General features: G+C 36.0%; 2 protein-coding genes and 1 pseudogene across 3 annotated transcripts; all 3 read right to left on the bottom strand.

Moving 5' to 3' along the window:
• Window positions 1–5,313: 5,313 nt before the first annotated feature.
• Window positions 5,314–9,089, bottom strand: LOC113286692 (protein DETOXIFICATION 27-like). Of its 2 annotated transcripts, XM_026535291.1 has the most exons (9): window positions 8,644–9,089; window positions 8,007–8,548; window positions 7,794–7,880; window positions 7,611–7,667; window positions 6,398–6,486; window positions 6,248–6,313; window positions 5,997–6,115; window positions 5,810–5,896; window positions 5,314–5,672 (listed from the first exon to the last, which is right to left on the bottom strand). In XM_026535291.1, the coding sequence occupies exons 1-9, from the start codon at window positions 8,974–8,976 to the stop codon at window positions 5,607–5,609; spliced, it is 1,446 nt and encodes a 481-aa protein (XP_026391076.1). In that variant the 5' UTR covers window positions 8,977–9,089; the 3' UTR covers window positions 5,314–5,606. The 2 variants fall into 2 exon arrangements, with proteins under 2 accessions (XP_026391076.1, XP_026391075.1); XM_026535290.1 differs by having other exon boundaries at window positions 6,248–6,486.
• Window positions 9,090–12,568: 3,479 nt separating this feature from the next.
• LOC113286699 lies at window positions 12,569–14,603 on the bottom strand (annotated as a pseudogene).
• Window positions 14,604–17,446: 2,843 nt separating this feature from the next.
• Window positions 17,447–19,979, bottom strand: LOC113286694 (protein DETOXIFICATION 27-like). The gene is made up of 8 exons (XM_026535292.1): window positions 19,572–19,979; window positions 18,941–19,482; window positions 18,743–18,829; window positions 18,535–18,591; window positions 18,192–18,430; window positions 17,978–18,096; window positions 17,788–17,874; window positions 17,447–17,707 (listed from the first exon to the last, which is right to left on the bottom strand). Exons 1-8 carry the CDS (start codon window positions 19,881–19,883, stop codon window positions 17,651–17,653), a joined length of 1,500 nt encoding a protein of 499 aa, XP_026391077.1. The 5' UTR covers window positions 19,884–19,979; the 3' UTR covers window positions 17,447–17,650.
• Between the last annotated feature and the right edge of the window lie 4,519 nt (window positions 19,980–24,498).

The following is a 24,498-nucleotide window of genomic DNA, read 5'->3' as shown; positions in this document are numbered from 1 at the left end:
CAAAAAGAAGGTTGAACACACTCGAATAGCGGCAAATAAAAATGCATCCTTTTAAAAATATCAACACCATATTGGTAAAAATATCATCCAACAAAATATCCAACAAAATCTCTATATAATGAGTTACATGTACAATGAAAAGCCATTACAAATATATTGGAAATTAATTTTCTCTAATTGTTGTATTAGGATCATTGAAATTCATCCACATCTAAATTAACACTGCTGCCAATAAGGATGTTAATGTGCTTGAAATTTACCAACATCATATAAGATCTCCAAATGTTAGATTGATACATCCCCAAGAACTTTGGTAACATAAGTTATTATTTCATTTCTGAAAATATCATCTAACGAGATTTTTTTTTTAAAAGATGATGCATATTGCACATTTGTTTTAGATGAAGAATCCCTCGCATTTTTATTCTCACATTTGTTTTGATGGATCTGAAGCTAATATTCATCTTACAAAGCTTTGCGTTCCTACCCACAATAAACGTATTCCGGGACGTATAACACCACCATCAACTACTTTGAAAATGATCCGTTAGAAATTAAAAAAAAATTAACCATTGAAATTAAGATCGGTAAATCGTGAAGTTTCACATTTCGGAAAATACTAATTTTTGGTAGACATGTAAAGATTTGTAATAAGAGGAACGTATCCTTAAAATATTAGTTTCAAATCTATTACGGCTTTATTTTTATTCACAAAAATAACATCGCACATGTGAGATGGTGTGAAAACAAAAATGTGAATAGATCATTCATGCTTAATTTTATCACATTTAGGTAAATATGAGGTTAGAAATAAAACAAGTTTTACGTGTACATTGTGTGCTTATATTTATCTATTTTTTTGACACACACGCTTGTATATAATAAAAATTGATCTGGCATATAAATGCTTAAGGAAACTGAACCCTAGTTAGTAAGTTCGCGAATGATTCGCGAATCATTCGCGAATTTTTCCGTATCACGAATTTTACCGTCTTATTCGCGTACTTTGCAATTCCGAATCCAAGTCGCGTATTATGTGGCATTCCCGGATTATTCGCGAATCGTTCACGAATTTTACGTATCCCGAATGATACGTCCGCTTAATTCGCCATAAATTCTTTAGCTTTTACTTTTCAAAGACTCCACTTTTTGGGCTTTACTGCCTCCCGAGCATACATGACCGAATATTAGACGTGTTGTAATTTTTATGAAACAAAAACGACCGAAGAGATTTGAAGGTGAAGGTGAGAGAGATCTCAAACTCACTAACCAGGCATCTAAACCACCATACGACGTCCTCTTGGATAACTAATGTTGTATATATTATTAATATCATCATATTAAGTTTATTTTTTCTTTATATAACTCACACATATGCATAAAAATTGGTTTATGACCTTATAAATACAAATTATTTGTTATATATAGATACCGAATTTTCAGAGCCGAACTCACATTTATAAATCGAATTATACACGTACGTATGCCGTTCCGAATTACTGACGAATCACGTCCCGTTAACCGAATTTTGGACCGAATCTGAATTTTATAAAACCGTATAATACTCGTACGTTTGTCGTTCCGTACGTTTACCGAATCCCAAATTGCTAACTAGGAACTGAACAGAACATTAGGCATTTCTATACTTCACATCTTATAAATCAGTGATATATCCATTTACAAGATTAACAATCTAAATTAAGATGTTGGAGGAAACTGGGTCCTTCCAACATGATCACGTCTTTTCAGAAGTTTTACTGAAATCCGTCTGATGTTGATAGCTATGGAGCATTTTCTTGATTGCACAATTGCTTTCATAGTGGTGTACAAATGATAATTTAGGCCCATCTTGCTTTGAAGGACGAACTGTGAAGATTTCCCCTTTAAACTTGGATTTGACGTATAATTCTTCAATTTATGTCTACTTCACTGTCTAGTGGAAGTCGTTGAGGCTAAATCATGATTTTTGATTTAATATTTCTATTAGTATATCAACAACCTAAACACCCAATTACATCTCTCACACCATGTTGAGAGTTGTAAAAACCTCACGTCCCATAAGCCGGTGAACATAATTCTCGTTCCTGATTAGCCGAAATCAAAGTTAGCCCTTATATTTCGTGGCCGTTAATTTTAATACAATCTGGATCTTCGGATCAGCCGTAAAAGCTACAAAAATCTTTTGGAAGGGCCCGGAGGATATTTTGTTTTGGGAAAAAAAAACGAAAATTTCCATGTAAGAAGAAAATAAACATAAATAAGCTTTTACGAGAGGCGAGAATATAAATTGGTACAAAAAAACGAAAATACTAACTGGAATTCATGAAAAATTTTACGGAAATTTTTTGAAAAACATTTTGTTTCCGTATCTTAACTTTTTTTTGTTAATTAACGGAAGATGAGAAAATATTAAAAAAAAAAGATTCATACTTAATTAACGGAAAAATATTCCTTACTTATGATGATCGTAATATCTTGGCTTTATGGCAGTACCAACAATAACTTACAATATAAGTTTTTATGGAAAATAACTATGATACGGTAGCTTTCTTTGTGCTCAAGTATTAGGTGTCTAAATTAAGAAACAAGGATGCTTCGTTGGCATCTTATGCCAATTTTAGAGCTTTGGAATCATCTAAATTAAATATACGGGTAAATATATCCAAATTTAAAATTAACCACGTTAACTATTTACACATATATCCAAGTTTTTTTTAATATATTCCAAAATTTTATTTTCATCACCATTTATGATCCGATGGATGACTATTTTGGGTAGGTATATATGTTCCGGAGAAAATCTAACTTTAATCTTCTTTTTTTCTTTATATGTTTCTGCTGTCGTGGTCACTTTTGATCGTTTGGATTATTTTCGAGATTGAAATCAAAACATCAGTAATAAATTAAAAGAAATTCCATCCCACAACATGTAATTATTTTATTTTTCTCCCGTTCTTCTTTATTTGATTTGGGTTTTAGCTTTGTTTTTGTTAATGCATGTTATATTCTCTGTTTTCATCCAGATTACCTTTTTTTAAGGTTGATTTTTCATCAAGATTACCATTTTTTTTTTGCAGGTTGATTAAAATCTTTAAACCTCAGTGGTGCAATATAGGGGAAAAAAAAGATAATGATTTGGTTTTGATTTTAGTCATCCTTCCACGACACAGATTTGCCTGTAGTAAAAGGAATTAGGAGAGCTGATTTTCACAGCATATATGCTTAATTATATGAACTATAAGGATTTTATGAGAGCCGAGTTGAGGGATTTCACAACCTATGTTAACTTTCAATAAAAGTTGCCTTATCAATTCTTCAAGGTAGTCGTAATTACGCGCATAAATATTATCACTGGACTGTGGGGTTGAAGATAACCATGGGTTTGTGCGAGTTCATGTTTCTGGTTTCATCTTTTCTTCTTTATTAATATTTTTAATTTGTTGCATTCTCTTTGTTGAGCACGTCTTAACAAAAATTTGAGCATTCTTTACTGGTGCTGTCTGTTAAAGATTTCCACATAAGTCTCAAAACTCAAACAAAACTGGAGTAGAAAAACTTTTTATCGAACTGGGAAATCAGAGGAGATTTTATAGAAAAATGGTGACTGTTAAACAGGGAAAAAGTCTGTTCCCAATAGGCACAATGTTTGGCCTGAACAGACTCCACCTCATGAAAAAACCTTTTAGAAAAGATAACTTTTGAAGGGAGGAACTGTTTTGACGGTTAAGTCAAATGCTAAACGGTGCCAACCTTGGCTAGTCCCTTCAACTCATTTCTATTCATAAACTGATTAAGGAATTAACCTTTATAATTCCAACGCTAATAATGATGAAATTAAATGTCGTTTTTATAGTAAGAGGAGATAGACTTGACTTTAAATATTCCATAAAGAATTTCTCTACTTCTCTGTCCTTGTGTAAAAACAAACTGAAAAGAATACCGTATTAATTAGTCCTCTTTTTCACTTTCTTTTTCAAATGTTAGCTAATAGCTAGTCCACAAACTATATCAAAAAGATAGGTTTTGATTTCCATATATCTACAATCACCATGCATACTATCGTAGACCTGTGAGTGGATATAAGTCTGCATAGGTTATGCGATGGCGAAATTATAAATCTCAAGTGCCTTTTTGATTCCGAGAAGATATCTTAAGTGATCGCCATTCCTGGAGGCTGATAATGTTCTGTTCGGTATCTTCCACCACCGTTGATTTTAATGTAAGAGAAGATGTTGACGCTCCATTTAGATCAATCAACAGAGTCGGTCCTGAGTATACAAGGGCCTAGTGCGTCCATGAGTTCATGACGTTATTGGTTCCGTCGTCTTAGATATGCTACGTGCTAAGGTAATTCGCTTCTTTATAGTGATACCACTTCGCATGATAACTGTGTGCGCTATATTTTAGCAACTAAAAACAATGGATGATATTAAGTTTACAACGGTTTTGTGTGCGGATAAAAGAAGAAAGGAAACGTGTTTCCAAAGTTGGGGTAAGAAAAGAATTGATCGAAAGGAGACTTGAATTTGGATTTATTACCTCTTTGATCATTGATGACTTTAAATTAATGTGTTTGAGAGTCTCGCCAAACACTAAATCAACAATTAAGGTTACAATATGAAGAGGAAGTCAACAACAAAATTGTATAGAGAAAACTTGCGTCCAAGCGGCTGGCTGTGTTATACTCCGTATATAAAAGTTACCGACGGTTGAGTTGAAACCTTTGAGTTACAACTTTTCAAGAAAAACTCTTCGGAACGATAAGAAAGGATTCTCGGTATGTGTGTTGTTTATAGAGCGATTTTAAAGGTCCTTTTCGTTTCTCCCGGATGTCCTCACATCTAATATATATGGTGATGACACATCGGACCAAACAATTGAAATTTGTTATGAGGCCGATACATCGGCATAAACATTCTCTTTTATATTTGTTCGTCCCACTATTAAATGACCTATTTAGTTTAAAATTTTGTCCCATCATTAGTTGACCTATTTCATTAAACAAGTGAATATTTCTAAAATTATCCTTTTGATTGATTATCGTTAGTATAAGAAATGTATATAGTTTGATATCCATGTTTATACTGGTAAGGCATGTGTTTTAAGATGCTTACCAATGATACAAAGTTTACGAAAATCCATGGTATAGTTTGAGAGATAAATCATTTTTTAAATTTTACAAATTATTATCTATAAGGATATAATTGTAAAAAATACTTAAAAATACTATTTTCGCCTTAAAAATTGTGTAAACTTCAACTAGGTCATCTAATAGTGGAACGATGGGATGATTAAAAAGAATTGATCCATTCGTACTCGCGAATTTGAATTCACTAGAATTTTGCACAAGAGCCTTGAAGCTGGAAGTACACTTTGTATTCCAACAATTCTTGGTTATGTGTTCTCCATGGTTAAGGAAATATGTACATGCAATTGCGGAAATAGCTAAAAAGAAAAATCCGACTTTTGATAACCCATAAATTTTGATCAAATTGGCACCAAGACAAATGGGATTAATGTTCCCTGAGGAATTAGATTAACGTGCAATGTTTCAATATCGTTTTATTTTGCTGATCTTTCTTGGGTACCCGCTTTGTAATCTGGATTTATGCCCTTAACTGTTGTGGGGACGGATCGGCCAATCTCTCTGCAAGTGCACTTGCTCTTTTGGCCTATTCAAAAGTATAAACACGTACAAATGAGAACGTGATATACAGCACGAACTTGAAAAGAATGCTTATGCACTATGAACCCGAAACAACAAGATTAGCAAGTAGAACAACAGAGATCTCATAGATAAACTGCTTACCTGCATATCCCAATCACATCTAACGGTGATTATCATCAAAATCAATGTCTGGACTGCTGTACCACCTATCATCCCACTCCATATACCCTGCATATATAAAACATTCACAATGCCGCGAAATCCCATTTAGTTTGAATAATGAGTCTAGCTGTTAGTTTAATACAAAAGTGCTGTCAAGAGAACGTACAGAAACACCAAGGTTGAAAACCCAACCAAGGATGGCCCCAACAGGGAGTCCGACAACGTAGTAGCAGCCAAGGTTTATGAAAGCCACTGATGCTTGCCATCCTGACCCTATAGCCACGCCTGGTTTCACAAAGTGAAAGATAGTATATTGGTCAGCCAATTCATAGATCGGTTAGAAATGGACTTAGTTAGGGAGAAAGATCGCAATTGTTGATGGAAATTATTATATAATTGGAAGTTGCTGATTATTACCAGAGAGGACAGGTTGAACGCTGTTGAGGAGAATAATGATGGCCAAGAGTAGCGCAAGCTTATCAACTGCTCCAAGGACAGCAACATTCGACGTGAAGATGATTGCCAAGTTTTCGCGAAATATCATGATTATTACGCAAAAGATAAGACCTATTATAAGAGATGTTGTTACTGATACTATCGACGCAAACCTTGCTGCCTTTCCATTTCCTGCCCCGAGCTCATTTGCCACCCTTACTCTGCGAGTAATTTAACTTCATTTTTTAATATTCAATTAAATACGAACAACAAAATCAGTACACATTTTTGGTTTATTTTTTTGTGTAGCAAATATAAGGTTGTACAGGCTCGTTACACGACTAACCAACAAGTGCATGCCCGGTCCCTAAAAAGAAGACGGTCACCTAATAGTTGTCGACCTTGGCTTCTTCGTTAATGGTCCTCTAGGCTCTAGCAATATCTTTCTTGAGACGAAGAAAAACAGACTTGAGGTCCCATACGGGTGAGTAAGTGGCTATAAGTTTTATCATTCCAGCACCACAAACCTAATCTATCATAAATTCCTGGCATCTATTCCAAGTGTATTTATAAGAATCCATAAAAACTGACATAAGTGGGTACGTCATTTCTTTAGATAAACGCAGTCTTTCTAATTTTTCTTTTTAACTTTTCATATCGATCGATTCCAAATCCAAATCGACCACGCAACTCATAACATTATCTTCCTTTAACAATCCACTACTTGTCATTATTTGGGTACTAGCAGACATAAAGATGTAACTCTGTTAATTAATACTGCAGTTTTTTGTTTTGTTTTTTGAAAATTTTAATAAAGTTTTATTTAAAAATTAAATGAATTCTTACATGACAAACAAGCAACAAGCTGCGCGGTAAGTCCTTTTGAAATTGGAAAACCTATCCGTTTAAAAATAAACTCTCTCAAACCTGAAATCATGACATTACTGTCCATGACTTTCTGAACTCCTTTGAGCAGTTTATGTTCATTTTTATTTTAACTTTCCAATTTATTTTTAACAAACGTTTATAAGACCATCTGATCATGTGGCATTTTGGCACCTGATTGAGAAATTCTGGCACCAACAAAAAAAATAAGTGGAGAGATTCATGTACGGACATATGTGGAGCCGAACTCCCAAAACTTTCATCTCTCAATCAATCAAAACATTTAAGGAGTTTTCCTTTATTCTTTATGACTTAGTTTCTCAGACTTGTTGACAGTTAGCTCATCTCAACAAACTTATTACCACCAATTATTAACAAAGGTTAACTTTTATACAAAATTTAACATGCAAGGAATACGTATTGAAAGAAATAATTAGAGTGAAAGCAAATATACACTTACCCTGTTGCAGCAAAGAAGGCAAGTGGAACCATCATTTCCCATGCATTGATGCTCATACTGTACAAAGATGACAATTTGATCAAAAAACTTACGTCCAAAAAATTAATGTAAACCTCTTGCAACAACAGAGATTCAGTAATTAAAAAAGACAAAAGATAAGATCTAGATTAACTGAACAATTACCAGACAGAAAGAGCATCCAAAGCAATCTCAGCATTCTTTAAGTTTCCAGTCATCAGAACTAGTATTCTGTAATACCAATTCTCCAAGCTGTATACATACACAAATCCTTTTTTATCCGGAGAAATAATAGATCCGTTATCGGTATCTTGCAGGCTACAAGTTCGAGAATTTAGAGAAAACCAACTGCAAAACGGAGAGATAGCGACAATATACCATAGCATGACACCAGAAGCAGCTGAAAGTTTGAGAAATTCCCAAAGACCAGAGAAGGCTTGAAAGGAGAAACCAGTCCAAGTAAGAGGACAACCTCCAAGAACAGTATAACCAAACAATCCAAACACCAAAACCCACCATGAAAAATTCAACGTAACTGCGGTACCAATCAAACCAAGTCCTAATTTGTTAACAAACAACCAACTAACAAAGATATGAACAACTAGAGCTGCCAAAGCAACCCAAGCTATAACTCCAGTCTTTAGCTGACTCTGAAGAAATCTCTGTAACGGGAATTGAAAAGCGAATGAGAAATGAAGTGGAATCAACCACATGGCTACAAGTCCAGATTGTTCCGCTACGTCTTGCGGCTGTCCTAAGAATAATAGCAACGGAGTTGCGAATATGAATAGTGGGAGTAGTAGTACTGCACATAGAAAAAGCACTATCCATGAACGTTGCATGTATATTCCGAGCATATGGTATTTCTTTGCCCCGAATGCTTGTCCACATAACGTCTCTAACGCGCTCGCCATCCCCAACTAGTTGCACACAAACAAAACCAATCATCAAAACGTTATGTCGATTGATCCTCGGCGAAAATATATATCGCGAGAGATGGTAATGGACGGCATACCAATAAACCGAAGCTGAAACCGACGATGACAGTGTTAGCAATAGTGATTGAAGCGAGTTCGAGATTTCCCAAGTGACCAGCAAAAGCTTGAGTTATAACATTCATGGTGTAAGAAGCTATTCTACTAAAAACGGATGGACCTACTATATGCCATAATTTCTTTGATTCAATCCATACTCTTCTTGTTAAATCCTCTTGTTCTTCATTGTTAATTAGATCACCACTACTGTTTTTCGATACAAAGGATGCTAATTCTTGTTTTTCTTCTACTAAATTTACCAGTAATGGAACCTTGAGTTCTGCTTTTACTTCACCATTGTTGTTCTTTTTCATCTTTTGATTGTTGTTAGGTCCTACCCCAAGTTGATTGCTCTCGAACTTTTAGTGGAAGCCAACGAGAAGGATGGAGAGAACTTCTCAACTCAATTCTCACCCATCCAGCCACATTCATATAGAGGCACTTAATCAATTTACAAGGGTCGGTCCAGAATAATTGTGCCTAAAAAAATGTAATTTCGCAAATCATTTGCCAACGTGGAGTTCCGCTTTGACACGTAAAAAAAATCAAAAATCATCCATAGTATTCAAATTCGAGGTAGTCTTCCTAGACTGCTCTGGATTGCATAAAGACAGCAAGAATCTGTGGTCATCTGCATTGTTATGTCCTCACCGATAACGTCATCTTCAAACTTCCAAAGCCAAATTTGCTTTCAACATGTTGCCGTCAGTGAGTGGTTGCTAGGTTCATGAATTGACACTTGGTGTAACTTCTGGAAGTGACCCGGGCGGAGAGTTATCGTTTTTGTCTGAGGTTCTCAAAACAAGATAGTGAGTACGATGCCAAGTAAGAATTCACCCACCATATGTATAGGATTCTAAGAGGAACTTATTTTGGAGCCATGTATGTACTATGTGGTGCCTATTTTTGCAGCCAACAGTTGGTTTAAGTAATTACCGGGGGTTCATCACTATTGAACAAGCTGACTACTTGTCGTTCAAAGCCTGTCGCCCACTTTTTCGCGCACCATCTAATAAATTTAGGCATTGAAGACCTGTTGGAGCGAACGCCACAAGAAAGTAAACCAATGCTATCTAGGCTGCAGAGATAATTTGGGAGATGAATAGCGTTTTCGACTTTTGAAATAACAAAATAGATATGGGAAGAAAGCAGAGAAGACTTACAAATCAGTCGTGTAATGATGCTGCTAGCAGCTTATTGCGTTGCTGGAATGAGATGCTTACGATAAGATTAGACTACCCCATTTCTGAAAAAAGTGGTACTTATATTTTTAAAATATGGTTTCTTTCTAGACTAAAATGAAAAAACTAAAATGAAAAAACGAAAGTAACGAATATTGGCTTCTCGTAAGCTTTATTTGTTGTATATGATTCCAATGATACAGACAAAGATAATGTAAAAATAACAATAAGGTGGTCCAGTTTGGCTCAATTAGCAACATTGCTTTTATGATTTGCCTCATGCATTTGAGACATGTTCATCCGGGAGTTCCCGATTGCACAAGTGACCAGCAAAAGCTTGAGTTATATATAACATTCATTGTATAAGAAGCTATTAGACTAAAGCACCGGTTTCAGTTATAACAGTTCTGGAAAGAAAGATGAGAAACTTTCTTTGGGAGTTTAATGCTGCTTCAAGAATTTCACACCTTGTTAACTGGGGTCTAGTATGTGCTGAAAAAGAGAAAGTAACCTGAAGATGATGAATATATCAATGCTGGCTAAATGGTGTTGGAGGTATGGTTCAGAAAAGAACAGATTGTGGTACAGAATAATTGTGGACAAATATGGTGATAGCTTCTCTTGCTAGTTTCCTGATAAAATCAAAACTTCTCATGGTGTTTCCTGCTGGAAAACTATTGCCGATACAGCCCACCTGGTGAGTTCTAATTCAACTCTGATTATGCATTCAGGCAGAGATATAGCTTTATGGAATGATATTTGGAGGAGTAACACACCCCTTGCTATTTCCTTTCCATCTCTATACAAGTTATCTACTATACTAAGAACGCAAAGATTGCTGAAATGACCATTTCAGACGGGAATTGGATTTTTGATTTTAAACGTCGTCTCACGGGTTTAGAAGCAAGCACTTTTGCAGCTATTTTACAGGTGATTGGCAGCAACCCACCGGTTTTGGACAAGAAGGTGGTGCTTGCACAGCTCAGGCATATTTAATATCAAATCTCTATATTCCAAAATGACATCAGATTTTGGCGTAGCAGGATTTCCACACCCCTTTGTCTGGAATAAGTCAGTCCCACCAAAGATAAACTTCCTGGTTTGGTGCTTAATTCACGATAAGCTAAACACAATTGACATGATGCAAATTAAGGGAATAGATATCTACAATTCGTGTGTTCTCTGTGGTGATGACATTGAGTCCCAAGAACATATATTCCTCCACTAGCACACAGAATCTGGTCCTCAGTTCTTCCAAGCGACTGTTGGTCTTGGGTAATTCCAAGGAACATGAGAATGCTTGCACTTGGATGGCATATTGTTCATTTCTCAAGCACAGGAAATTTTTATGGGGTCTCATTCCGACTGCGGTGGTATATACTATATGGACGGAGCGAAACAACCGTATTTTTGAGCATAATTATAGTTTTAAAACTGGGACTGACTTGAGTATAGAAGTGAAGTCACTGATTCTAGCTTGGGCAACTGCAGCCAGCAAAAGAGTTCACATGAATTTTTCTAGTTCAGTTCTTAATAATTGGGGTTCACTTTTTATGTAATTTTGCTGTTTTGTGACAATTCTTTGATCTACCTCTGCTAGAACTCCTGTAAATTCCTTATCTTCAATATAACTTCTCTTCTTTTCAAAAAAAAATATTAGACTAAAAACAGATGGACCAGCATCATGCCATAATTTTTCGATTCAATCCATCCTCTTAGACTGTTCTTCATGTGGATGTCTTTGCCACACCATTAACAAAATCATTGGATTTTTTTAGACGAACAGCTCAAAAAACAACACTAACATTAATGATAACTCGAATACATTCCTTGAAGAGAAATTGGCTTTAGGGTAATCGTGGATCCCGAACGGGATATATGGGACCCAACCAGAAAACCAGTTGGAGGCCGTATTATACATTCCAAATATTTTTAAAACATGGTTCAAATGGACGAATAAAAATTAGTACGGGTGAACTGAACATTAAATAAATAGCAAGGATAAAATTGGATTCATCCCGACGAAACTTAAAAAACTGTAAGGATGATACTGGATGCATCGTGATATAAATTAAAAATAAGAAAAAATATTTCAAATGGATAGAATGAAATTATTTGCATCCTTACTATTTTTACATTTTTGTCCATTTAAACATTATCAAAATCTAAATGTCTTTTTCACTTAGTGATTTTGATCTTTTTGTGTTGTGGGGACTGCATATCTACAATTTTTGTTAACAAATTCAAATCTGCATTCAACTTGTAATCAAAAATTGAGATTGTAGAAATAAAATACTAATTTTGATCAATTATTGTGGACATATACTATAAGCATGATAAGATTTACAATAGTTTAACTTGTCTGGCATCAAAGTCTGATTTTTAGATCAGAAAGTCTAAATGGAATTTTCCGCTTAAATAGAACTCTTATCAGGTGTTCACTAATTCTAGATTGCTCTGGGCCGCAGAGAGACAGCAAGAATATTTGGTCAACTACATTGTTTATGTCCTCACCGATAACGTCATTTTCCAATCTCCGAAGCCAAATTTGATTTCCACATGTTGCCGTCGGTGGATGGTTACTAGGTTGATAAATTGAAACTTGCTGTAACTTCTGGACAGGGACTGAACTATACAAACAAATTTTATCACCACATTCGCAAAAGAAAGTTTTTGATCCGACTCTAAACAATGGCCTACCGTCAAGCAAAAATGCTTCCAATAAACAAGTGTCCAGTTTTGCTGAATTAGCAACACTGCTGCTTTTATGGTATGCCTCATGAATTTGACAACATATTCATCCGGGAGCTTGCATTTTCAGCCTGCATATCCCAATCACATCTAATGGTGATTATGATCAATATTAGCGTTTGAATAGCGGTACCACCTATCATCCCGCTCCATATACCCTGAAAGATTGCGAATTCACTATATAAAGAAAGTATGGTTTTCGATACCCACTCTAACGCCAAGATGAAAAACCCATCCAAGGGTAGCTCCAAGTGGAATTCCGATGATATAATAGCAGCCGATGTTAATGAAAGCCACCGAGGCTTGCCATCCTGAGCCAACAGCAACCCCCGACGAAAGTGACATAACATTGACGTATATTCACAACTATGTATTGTCCATCCTAAGAAAAGTTATAATGATGGGATTATAAAACTGAAGTTTGGATGTACCATATAGAACAGGTTGAATGCTGTTGAGGAGAACGGTGCAAGCCAAGAGGAATGCAAGGTTATCAACTGCTTGGAGGATGATGGCTAATTTTTCATGAAATATCATCATCAATGCACAAAAAAATATCCCAACTATCAAAGATGTAATAGCTGAAACAACGGAAGCAAATTTTGCAGCTTTTACATTCCCTGCTCCAAGCTCGTTTGCAACCCTTACTCTGATGGATGAACCACATAAGACACAAAATTAGAAGCATTTGGGACAATATTGGCGACATATATTTATTACCATGTTGCTAGTTCGTCTGATTTAAGAATCATCCATTTATGCTCATACTGTGAACCATCGATGGATCATATTTAAGAATCAAACCATGTTGCATTTCATTTATGTGCGAGTGACACTATTATCATTGTCCAAATCCTTAGAAGCTAAGCGTAGGAAGAATACGCACCAGATAGTAAGAGCAGAGACCACAACATTAGCGTTGTTCAAGTTTCCAGTCACATGCATGTAGTACCAATTCTCCAAACTGTACATTTGCCATTGGCAATCAAATTTTGCCACAAAAAATTTCACCAAGAAAAATATTTGGTGCATCGGCCAAAAAGAGTTAGCGAAAGAGAGAGATATACAGTATACCATAACATGACGCCAGAAGCCATTGAGAGTTTGAGAAACTCCCGAAGTCCAGAAAATGCTTCCGTAGAAAAACCAGTCCAAGTTTCAGGGCAACCACAACACGCAATGTAAGAAAAACATCCCAAAACTATAATCCACCATGAGACATTCAATGTAGCAGCAGCTCCAATAACACCAAAACCAAGTTTGTAAACGACTGACCAGATAAGTAAAATATGAAACAGTAGGGCGCCCAAGCATACCCAAGCAACTATCGGCGTCTTACGCTGACGCTGAAGAAATCTTTGTGATGGCATTTGTAATGCTAAGGAAAAAGGAAGCGGAATCAACCAGTTTGTAAATAATCCTGTTAGCTCAGCTAGATCATCGGGTTGTCCCAAGAGCTTAAGGATTGGTGTAGTGAATATGTAAACTGGTAGAAGAAAAATTGCACAGAGAGTCAAAACAACCCATGAACGCTGCAAGTAAATTCCTAGCATGTGGTATCGTTTAGCTCCGTAAGCTTGACCGCATAACGACATTTAACAGCAAAAGAAGTACTCAACGAAAAGCTATAGCGTAAGGAGGTAAACGGAAGAGGTGTAGAGTGTTAATACCAATAAGCCAAAGGTGAAACCAAGAACAACCGTAATGGAAACGGAAACTGCAGCAAGCTCAAGGTCACCTAAATGACCAGCGAAAGCTTGGGTGATAACCAATATAGAATAAGAAGCTATACGGATGATGATACTTGGACCAGCAATATTCCAAAACTTCTTTGATTCCACCCAAACTCTGCTCATTAAGTCATCTCGTATTTCATTATGATGATTCAGTTGCAGTGTATATTCTTCTAATAACGGAACGTGTATCGGGTCCTCTCTTACTCCATCTCCACCGTTCCCGTCTTTCATTATACTTGATCTAGTATAGTTCAATTGTTCAACAATTTTGATACTCTGATCTATTTCATGGACAAGAATATGTTACATGGACCTACAGTTGAGATTCCAAGACTTCTTGTTGAGATATTCTTTGGTCAGTGAAGAGCAATAATTCCGTGGAACATCGATCATTTCATTAATACTACAACTACAACCCATCATTACACAAAACAACCCCACAACTTGAATACCTCCATTGAATACACATGTCATATTTCATGAACCTATCTGCAAAATGGAATTATGCACATTGTAGATAGTCCATGGACTACAGGTCCACAAATACTTACCTGGTACTTCAAAATCCCCCAACAAATAAAAACATAAACAAAAAAAACTGCATTTAGCACCGACTCTTTAAACTAATTCATCCCAACAACCAGCCAAATCACCTCAACCACACTAATTAGGTAACAATTTTCCTCTTCTTTAACCAGCAACACCACCACCTTCCAGCACCACCACTATCAGTAAGCGGCCCCTTCACCTCCAGACCACCACCACTACCAATAACGCTACCACCACTAACACCATCTTCATCACCAATATGAGTATTACCCCACCACCACAAACCTAAACCACCATCCCCACCACAATCGTCGCCAACCAGTACTGCTTTTACCATTAGGGGCGGAGTCAGTATTATAATAGAAGGGGCTGCAAGGAAAAAATACGCACCACGATGAAAAACGCTATAAAAAAATTCATTGCAAATTTGCACATTGACGTTTCACGACATCAAACGATTATTGAGTGCAGGAATCTCCATATCCACAACTGTGTCCAATAAATAACCTTTATGGTCATGTAAATATATATTTGTTGATTACGCTTAACTCTTACAATCGTTACATAACGTATGGAGACCTGAGTTCATGCCTTCATCCCAATTTAAGTTTATCAATTATCAGATCTTCATGGCAGTACACTGATATTGGCACGTTTTTTCTAAATTCTCAGTTCCAAGATATTACCTTTTCCTTCCTTTTTCCCTTCAAAGATGATTGTTACTGCTTGTATGGCTTGGTTGATCTGATCAGCAAAAACTCAATTATGTAGTTTTTGGCTTAAAGAATAATCAATGTTGCTGCTGGTGAAGAACAAACAACCATATCTCTCTTCAAAATCTCTGCAACAACCACTCTCTCTCACCATTTTACTTGGACTCCTCCACCTAGTGATTCGATTAAAGTTAATTGTGACGGGGCTAAACTAATTAATCAGTCTACTATGTGACTAGGTCATTAGTCAAATGTCGGCTTGTACCATCTTTGTGAAGTTGCTTTTTGTCCTAATTATGGAGAACAACTGGAAATTAGTTTGGGATTATAATTTCAAAATGATCTCAGGAGGAAAGAGAAAAAGTCATTTCTCGTGAAGCAATTTTTGTTAGCATTTTTAGGTGCGACTCTAAAAGATTTAAGGGCCACACAAAAAGACAAAAAAAATCATTCAAACCTAAAATGTAGCCATCCCTTATCTCTCGTTTTTTATAATGTCCAAACTATCTTTTACAATCTTAGATTACTTTACAATCGTAAAGTTAATCTACAATCGGAATTCAATTTAGTTTATATAACTTCCGAATATAAAGTATCCAAAATAAAATCCTCTATCTTTTGAATTTTGATTATCCTATAATCGCTAGTTAGTTGAAGTTATCTTGACTCCCGATTAAAGTAGACCTTTGGAAAAAATGATATTATAATCAGCAGTGAATTTAGGTTATTTAACTCCCGAGTATAGAGTAGCCCCAAAATGGGATTTTGCAAAAATTCTCCATTTTTTGAATTTTGGTTGAGCCTATAATCGGTAGTAAATGAAATTATCCTGATTTCTGATTATTCAGTGGCTCTCTTTGCAAATATCCTACCATAATCGGTAGTCAAGATAGTTCATATAACTACCGAATATAGAGTAGCCCCAAACTGAAATTTTTCCAAAATCATCTATGTTTTGAATTTTGGTTGAGCATATAATCGGTAGTAAATGAGGTAAAATCCTGACTTCCGATGATACAGTGGCTCTCTTTGCAAATATTCAACCATATTCGGTAGTCAAAATAGTTTCACATAACTACCGAATACAGAGTAGCCTCAAAATGAGATTTTACAGAAACCCCTTGTTTTTGAATTTTGGTTGAGCCTATAATCGGTAGTAAATGAATCTATCATTAACTGCCGATTAATAGTTGTCCCAAATACGCATTTAGCACAAATTCATATCAATCGGTAGTCTTTGTGCGTTTCTTAACTAGCCGATTTACTCTCAACAATGGGTTCAAAAATAACTTCCGATTATGGAAGGGCATTAACGGATTTTACTATCCTTTTGGACATTCCTTAACCTTGTCTACGGATTGGGAATAAAAAGCTGAAAATGGGTCATTTGTCCAAATATTTTTAAAACACGATTTTAATGGACGAGTAAAAATTAGTATGGGTGAAATGAACACAAAAAAATAGCAAAGATGAAACAGGATTCATCCTGGCTTTAACTTAAAAAAAATAGCGAGAATGAAACTGGATGCATCCTGTGTAAATTAAAAATAAGAAAAATTATTTGAAAATGGGCAGAATGAAACTATTTACATCCTGGATATTTTTACATTTTTGTCCATTTAAACAGTATCAAAATCTAGATGTCTTTACACCCAGAAATTGTTGATTTTGGTCTTTTTAACCGATTTTATGAATAAAAAAGTCGGGTTGGAAATAAAAAAATCACCCATCATTCTTTGCTCCTAAAGATGTGGTAATTCTGACATTTTGGATTTATGCTCCTCGATAAGCAGAATGACTTTAATGTTTTTTTTTTTTGTCTATTTGAATTTGCCTAGAAAAAAGAAAAGAATAAGACGACCCACAAATCATCATTTATGTAATGATGTTGCTGCTTATTACGTTACAGTGATTGCGGAAAAGTGATCCTAATATTTAGTACAAAAAAAGAATAGAATCACGGGGACCTTAGCTCTCTGCACAATTACCTCCCATCAACCTCAACAATGCTCTTCAAATAGGTGGTATGTTTTGGCCGAACTAGCAACACTGCTGCTTTTATGGTATGCTACATGAACTTGACAGCATATTCATCCGGGAGCTTGCCTTTTGAGCCTTCAGATTCAAGGTTAGATGGAAATGTAAGACCAAAAGCAAAAGAATTATGAACATAATAGTTTTGGAGGAGGATTTACCTGCATATCCCAATCACATCTAGTGATGATTATGATCAATATCAATGTTTGGATAGCCGTACCACCAATCATCCCACTCCATATACCCTGCAAGTTTACGAATTTCGTTGGAAGAACAATGCCTAACAAAGGGGGTCTTACAATAAAATCATTGGTGTAGTTGGGCTAGTGAAAAGAAAGTAATACATACTGGAATACCAAGACGGAAAACCCATCCAAGGACAACTCCTTCTGGAAGTCCAATGATATAATAGCAGCCGATATTAATGAAAGCTACCCAGGCTTGCCATCCTGAGCCAACGGCTACACCTGATGGAGTAAGGATAGAACATTAACTAATATTCAACAATGTAAGTAAATTCTCAACTATACATATGAGATATAAAATTGAAGTGGGGATGTACCAGAGAGAACAGGTTGAATGCTGTTGAGGAGAATGGTGCAAGCCAAAAGGAATGCAAGGTTATCCACTGCATGGAGGACGGCGTCACTCGAGGTGAAAATAATTGCTAACTTATCATGAAAAATCATTATCAGGGTACAAAAAAATATCCCTATTATCAGAGATGTAACAACTGAAACTTCGGAAGCAAATTTTGCAGCTTTTCCATTCCCTGCTCCAAGCTCGTTTGCAACCCTTACTCTGATGCGTAAGACACAAATTTAGAAGAATTTGAGATAGTAATAACTATATCTCACTGCTAGCAAGTTTCTAATTCATCTGATTAAAAATGGTCAATTACGTACCCAGTTGCAGCGAAAAAAGCAATTGGAATCATCAACTCCCATCCATTTATGCTCATACTGTGAACCATCAAAAATCATAGTTACAAATAAAACTCCGATACCAGTGGGTAATGGCTTTCATTGAGATGTTATACATGTCACAGATTTGCAACTTGAACTTCCATCAATGTGCAGATCCTTAGAAGCCAAACATGGGAAGAATACACACCAGATAGTAAGTGCTGAGACCGCAACCGTAGCGTTTTTCATGTTCCCAGTCATCAAAACCAGTATTCGGTAATACCAATTCTCCAAACTGTACATTCCCCATTAGCAATTAAATTTCGCCACAAACGAAATTCAAAAATAAAAATCTCTGGGCATCGGGAAAAAAAGAGTCAGAGAAAGATAAAGATATAGACTATACCATATCATGACTCCAGAAGCCACAGAGAGCTTGAAAAACTCCCAAAGGCCGGAAAAGGCTTTAATAGAAAAACCAGTCCAAGTTTCAGGGCAACCACCACCAGCAATGTAACAAAATGATCCCAAAGATATAATCCACCATGAGACACTCGACACACAAGCAGCTCCAATAACACCGAAACCAAGTTTGTCAACGACTAACCAGGTAAAGAAAATATGAAACGATAGAGCACCCAAGCATACCCAAGCAGCTATTGGTGTTTTGCGTTGACACTGAAGAAATCTTTGTGAAGGCAATTGTATAGCCAAGGCAAAAGGAAATGGAATCATCCAGATTGTCACTAATCCTGTTAGCTCAGCAAGATCATCAGGTTGTCCCAAGAGCTTAAGGATTGGTGTAGTGAATATGTAAATCGGTAGAAGCGAAATTGCACACATAGTTAAAACAACCCATGAGCGTTGCAAATAAATTCCTAACATGTGGTAACGTTTAGCTCCGTAAGCTTGACCGCATAATGTCTCTAAAGCACTCGCCATTCCCAACTGATTAACAACATACAGAAGAAAACTAAATACCAAATGGGAAGCTAGAGTATAATAATTAAGTGAAAGAGGTGTAGAATGTTACGTACCAATAAACCGAAAGTAAAGCCGATAACAACCGTAACCGAAATGGAAACTGCGGCAAGCTCAAGCTCACCCAAATGGCCAGCAAAAGCTTGGGTGACAACCAATACAGAATTAGAAGATAAACGGATGACGATACTTGGACCAGCAATAGACCATAACTTCTTTGACTCGACCCAAACTCTGCTCGGAAAATCATCTCGTATTTCATCATGATGATTCAGTTGCTGTGTAGTCGCCGGTGATAGATATTCTTCTAATAACGGAACGTTCATTGGATCCTCTCTTGTTCCATCTCCACTTTTTCCGTCTTTCATTTTACTTGATCTAGTAGTTCAATTTCTCACCAATTTTGCTACTCTTAACATATTTCATTTGAACCAGAATATGTTACATAGACTTACAGTTGAGGTTCTAAGACTTACTGTTGAGATATTCTTAGGTTAACAGTAATCAAATCCAGAACCGGAACGTACGGGCTGAGGAACCAAAGGCCAATAACTGAAATTCAGTGCAAATCCAGCTTTTAGCATGTTTTCCATCTATAAGCAATTGCTAGCTGTTCATATGATCATCCAAAAAGCGTGCCTACTTTAGCGCTTTATGCTGCAACATATATACCAGGATGCTGCGAAGTTCCAAAGCGTGATTTTGGACACCACGACCCACCCGTAAACAGCATAAACATGTTCAGCAGTCAAACAAATAGAAAGTCTAAAAAGTAAGAAGTAAAAATTGTACAAATGGAAGAATGTTAAAAGAACTAGTTAAGCTTGCTGAGAGCAATTCCTATGGGTAGTGGAACCCTTTCGTTTTAAAAGAGTACCTACCAATTTGGTCTAATTAGAGGTTGTTATGGGTAGTCTTGAATCCCTTTTCTCCCAAAATTGTTCATGCACTCGTTCATCTGAACGAGTGGTTGGGAGTGGAACACTACACGGGAGACTATCCCCGTCAGGAAAAACAAGGCTACACGGGGGACTGTCTCCCGTGCAGCAATTTTTTTTTGCACCAAACGGGAAACAGACCCCCGTTTTCGAAGTTTTCTAGTCCCAAACGGGGGACAGTCCCTCGTCTGACCAAAATTCCAATTTTTTTTACTACAGGGAGACTGTCTCCCGTGTAGTGTCTCTTTTTGTATTTTTTCATAGTGAGTTCTTTCGTTCATTTGATTGAGTGGTCCTTCATATGGACGAGTTAGTCTCCAAATGGAGACTACCCATAAGATATACTCTGATGCTATGCATAAAAACCATAAAATGGAACTGCACCAGAGAGACTAGCAAGTCGTTTTAATCCATTTAGATACGTGCCAAACGAGCCAGGTACACAATGGTACATGATTTAAATTTTACCGAGTCAGACATATGAGGCGAATCAGACATTGGAAAAATAAAAAATAAAAAATCATAAACAATCTGATATATGATATCGGAATAAATCTGATGGTGAGATGAATTCTGATCCCGAGTTAGATACAAACAAACAAGATGTAAAAAATTTGCATTATAAAACCTTCCGCGACAATATTTTTATACACCCACTAGCCATTCCCTACTAGTTGGGACCAACAGTTGAATAACTGAGAAGTTTGGCAGTTGTACCAAGAGGTCCCGAGTCGGATTGGAATACCAACCTGTACATAACGAAGACAGAATGGTGATTAACGCTTTGGGGGCTGGTTATAGGGCGTTTGAATTTTACCGAATCAATTGGTTCAGGTGGAACCAAACTAGTTCATCGTTAGTTCATGGGTCAGATGTTTCATTTTTGAAAGTTGCTCGATATATATTAAGGGTGCACACGGTATGGTTCGGCTCGGTTCTTGCCGAGACCGAATACCTGTACCTCCCTAACCTCGGTTCCAAAATTTTGGACCGGTACATGTACCTTGTACCTCGGTTCCAGTACCATTCACTACACATACGGTATCACGTACGGTTCCGGTACCAATCAGTACTTTCTGTCAGAATTCCAGACAAATTTTCCTGTTAGTTTTCCAGAAAAATTAAGTAACTGTTTTACCTGTTTTTCAATATATTAAGCAATATCTCAATCAAAGAACAAAGTAACAACTAACAAGTAACAATAATACTAGCTATCCAAAATGCCAAACAACCAAAGTCCTAAATATCTGAAAAAAATAACAACTAACAAGTAGCAGTAGCACACAAACACACACACAATGACCAACACAAACAATACTACAATAGAGTAGTCTTAATTTTTAAGTTTTACTGTCTTAACAACTAATGGCAAGTTAGTTGAAGTTGAAGTTGTAGCATTGGTGGTGAAGTGGTTGTGGAGATTTATTCCATGGCTGCGCTGGTGGTGGCATTTGTTGATAGGACCCAGTAACTCTGCAAAAAAAAAAGTAATAGAAAGTTAGGCAGTTAGTAACTGTTATTAAAAAAAGTAACAAGGAAAAACAAATTTGTGAATAGAATATGTTACCTTCTTCAACTACAACATTGTCATCTGGTATATGGTCACTTAGAAGATCAAGTTGTATTGGCTTCCTTAGCCAGCTTTCAATGCAAAGCAATGCCTTAACTATCCTTGTAGATAAAGAGCTTCTACAAGGACTAAACACTCTGTTTCCTGTGCTAAAATCATATTCAGAGGCAACAGAAGACACAGAAGGGGCTAGTATATCCTTAGCCATATGTTCAAGTATCTTATACTTGTTACTGTTAGTCTTCCACCAACCCAATAAGTCAAACTCCTCATCATCACCATCTTCTCCTTCCCCTTCTTCAAACTTGTCTATGAAATATCTATCCAACTCTGTTTTGCCTGCATCATCATTTGGGTTGCTCTTGAACCTCTTACTCCTTGACATCAACTCTTTCATACGACCTGGCCCTGCCCCTGGTTTACTCACCACTGATTTGGCTTGTCCCTGCATAAAAGTACTTGACTTATCCTCACGAACTGAATACACGTCCTTATAATCTTCGAATAAAATCCTAAAATCCAATAACACACTCATCATAACAGAAAATGGATATGTTGTCGCACTACTCTGCCACACATCTATATATTATGTGGTAATAGGTTGCTTTTAGCCTCATGACAAAACCGGTGTGGCATTATGTAAGGCCTTTTTCCACATTCATGGAAAGTTGAGGCAAAAGTTCATTTGTTGCCTCACATGATTTAGTAGTGAGGAAATGAGTATAGGTCTTGCCACTTGGATGTGGCAAAAACTAAAAGTAGCATTATTTATTTTGATTTTTGGTAGTCTTTTTCTGATTGAAAAAGAAAAAGAAAAAACTACCAAAAATCAAATTAGGAAAGAAACGTAAAGATGTTTTACGTGGATGACGTGCCTCCCAGCGGAGCCTGCAACTCCCTCTTTATCGAAACGTTAGAAAAAAACTCTTAATCCTATAATTTTCTTAAAAAAAATCGATGTTCTCAAAACCCTAGAATTTTCTCTCTCGAAACCCCTAGTAAACAAACTCAGATCTTTTCCTCTCTGTTTATGGTATTTCTGTTTTGATTTTTGCAACATCTTATACCCCTGATGCTAATGGTTGTAATCAAGGTAATTTGTTTTATAGTTTTATCTTTACATGATTAATTTTCAACTTAAGAAATAAGGGTTTTGGCTTGATTCATTTTCAACTTAACAATTTTCAACTTAAAATTGTTAATCCTATTAAGAAGTAAGGGTTTTGGCTTTTATGTTTTTAACATTTTTTTAGCTTTTCCCCTAATTTTTATTTTTGTGATACATTAGGTACGAGATCTGAAATAGGTATTTTCCTTCGATTTTTTCCTCAAGGCCATAATTAAACAAGATTGATGAATTGGAAAAATTAGATCACTCAATCTCTTACAACAGTCCGTAGGTTGGTTTTCAATCACTCTGATTTTTTCATTTCATTATATTCTAATGTACTATATTTTTGGAAGTTGTTTAATGTTCCTCCCTTTTTTGGTAAATTTGATTGTTCATCCTTCTGCTTGTCATTTGAACTTTCATATGATTTAAATAACAGGAGAAATCTATTAGTCTTCCATAAAGCTGCTTATTCCATATCTAAATGCCTCCAGGAGACAAGTGATCAGTCAAGCAGGTAGTTTCTTGATAATCTATTGTTCTGTTGATTCCTTGCAAGTAATTATGAGAATTGGTTTTTTTTTTTAGTGTTCTGTTACTTTGTGAAAACTATACTCATTTCTGTCATTAGAATATATGAATTATTGCAGATAATCGAGTTATGCATATTCTCCCTATTTTGTTTCCATCTCTAGTTCACTAACTTCTTCCAACACTTCATTTATGTTTTGTGTATGAATCTGAGGTTTTTCAAGTATATCTTGTTAGAGAGCAGGAAATTGAATAGTATGGTCAGAAGGCTGTGGTTTGTAGTATAGAAAAACACAATTCAAAGATAAAGCAATAAGTTTTGATGATGATCTGGCCAAACTAGTACAACTGAAAGAATTTAGGAAACCATAATTTGTTGTAGTTAATGATGATTGGTGCATATAAATATGCAAATGAACACAATGAATGACATTAACTTATTGTATGTATTAGTGAATACTAGATCTATAATGGTTTTGATGTTTAAGTTAGAGGTACAAGAGAGAGTTGTAAGATTCATGAACATGATATCTTTACAAGAGCGTAGAGGTTTCTCTTAATGGTTCTTTTCCTTTTCTATTTTTTGCATTAGCTTGTCTATGAAATACAAGAAACTAAAGCCTAAAGGAATTGGTATTTTGTCGAATGATCATTGAGCTTATAGAGGTAACTTTGTTGTTTTATACATAAGATCGATAATTGGAAGGCAAAGCTACCCTCGACGGAAACCTGAATTGATATGTGCGCACATAGGTTGGTCTTTACATTCACATTTCATTTTGCAACTTCAAAGTTATTCAAGATTCATTATTTGGTCTTTGATTTCACTGTGT

Source organism: Papaver somniferum, chromosome 6 (assembly GCF_003573695.1).
Source record: "Papaver somniferum cultivar HN1 chromosome 6, ASM357369v1, whole genome shotgun sequence".
NCBI classification, from domain to species: Eukaryota; Viridiplantae; Streptophyta; class Magnoliopsida; order Ranunculales; family Papaveraceae; genus Papaver; species Papaver somniferum.
This window is presented reverse-complemented; position numbering and strand designations above follow the sequence as displayed.

What these genes read in the sequence shown, in the direction of transcription:
- LOC113286694 (XM_026535292.1), bottom strand. Translation starts at nt 19,883, where the DNA reads ATGAAAGACGGAAAAAGTGGAGATGGAACAAGAGAGGATCCAATGAAC. An exon ending in GCTTCTGGAGTCATGATATG is followed by an intron (nt 18,830 to 18,940) that starts GTATAGTCTATA and finishes GGGAATGTACAG; the next exon opens with TTTGGAGAATTGGTATTACC. An exon ending in GATGTGATTGGGATATGCAG is followed by an intron (nt 17,708 to 17,787) that starts GTAAATCCTCCT and finishes TTGAATCTGAAG; the next exon opens with GCTCAAAAGGCAAGCTCCCG.
- LOC113286692 (XM_026535290.1), bottom strand. Translation starts at nt 8,976, where the DNA reads ATGAAAAAGAACAACAATGGTGAAGTAAAAGCAGAACTCAAGGTTCCA. An exon ending in GCTTCTGGTGTCATGCTATG is followed by an intron (nt 7,881 to 8,006) that starts GTATATTGTCGC and finishes GTATGTATACAG; the next exon opens with CTTGGAGAATTGGTATTACA. An exon ending in TTGGATGCTCTTTCTGTCTG is followed by an intron (nt 7,668 to 7,793) that starts GTAATTGTTCAG and finishes ATCTTTGTACAG; the next exon opens with TATGAGCATCAATGCATGGG.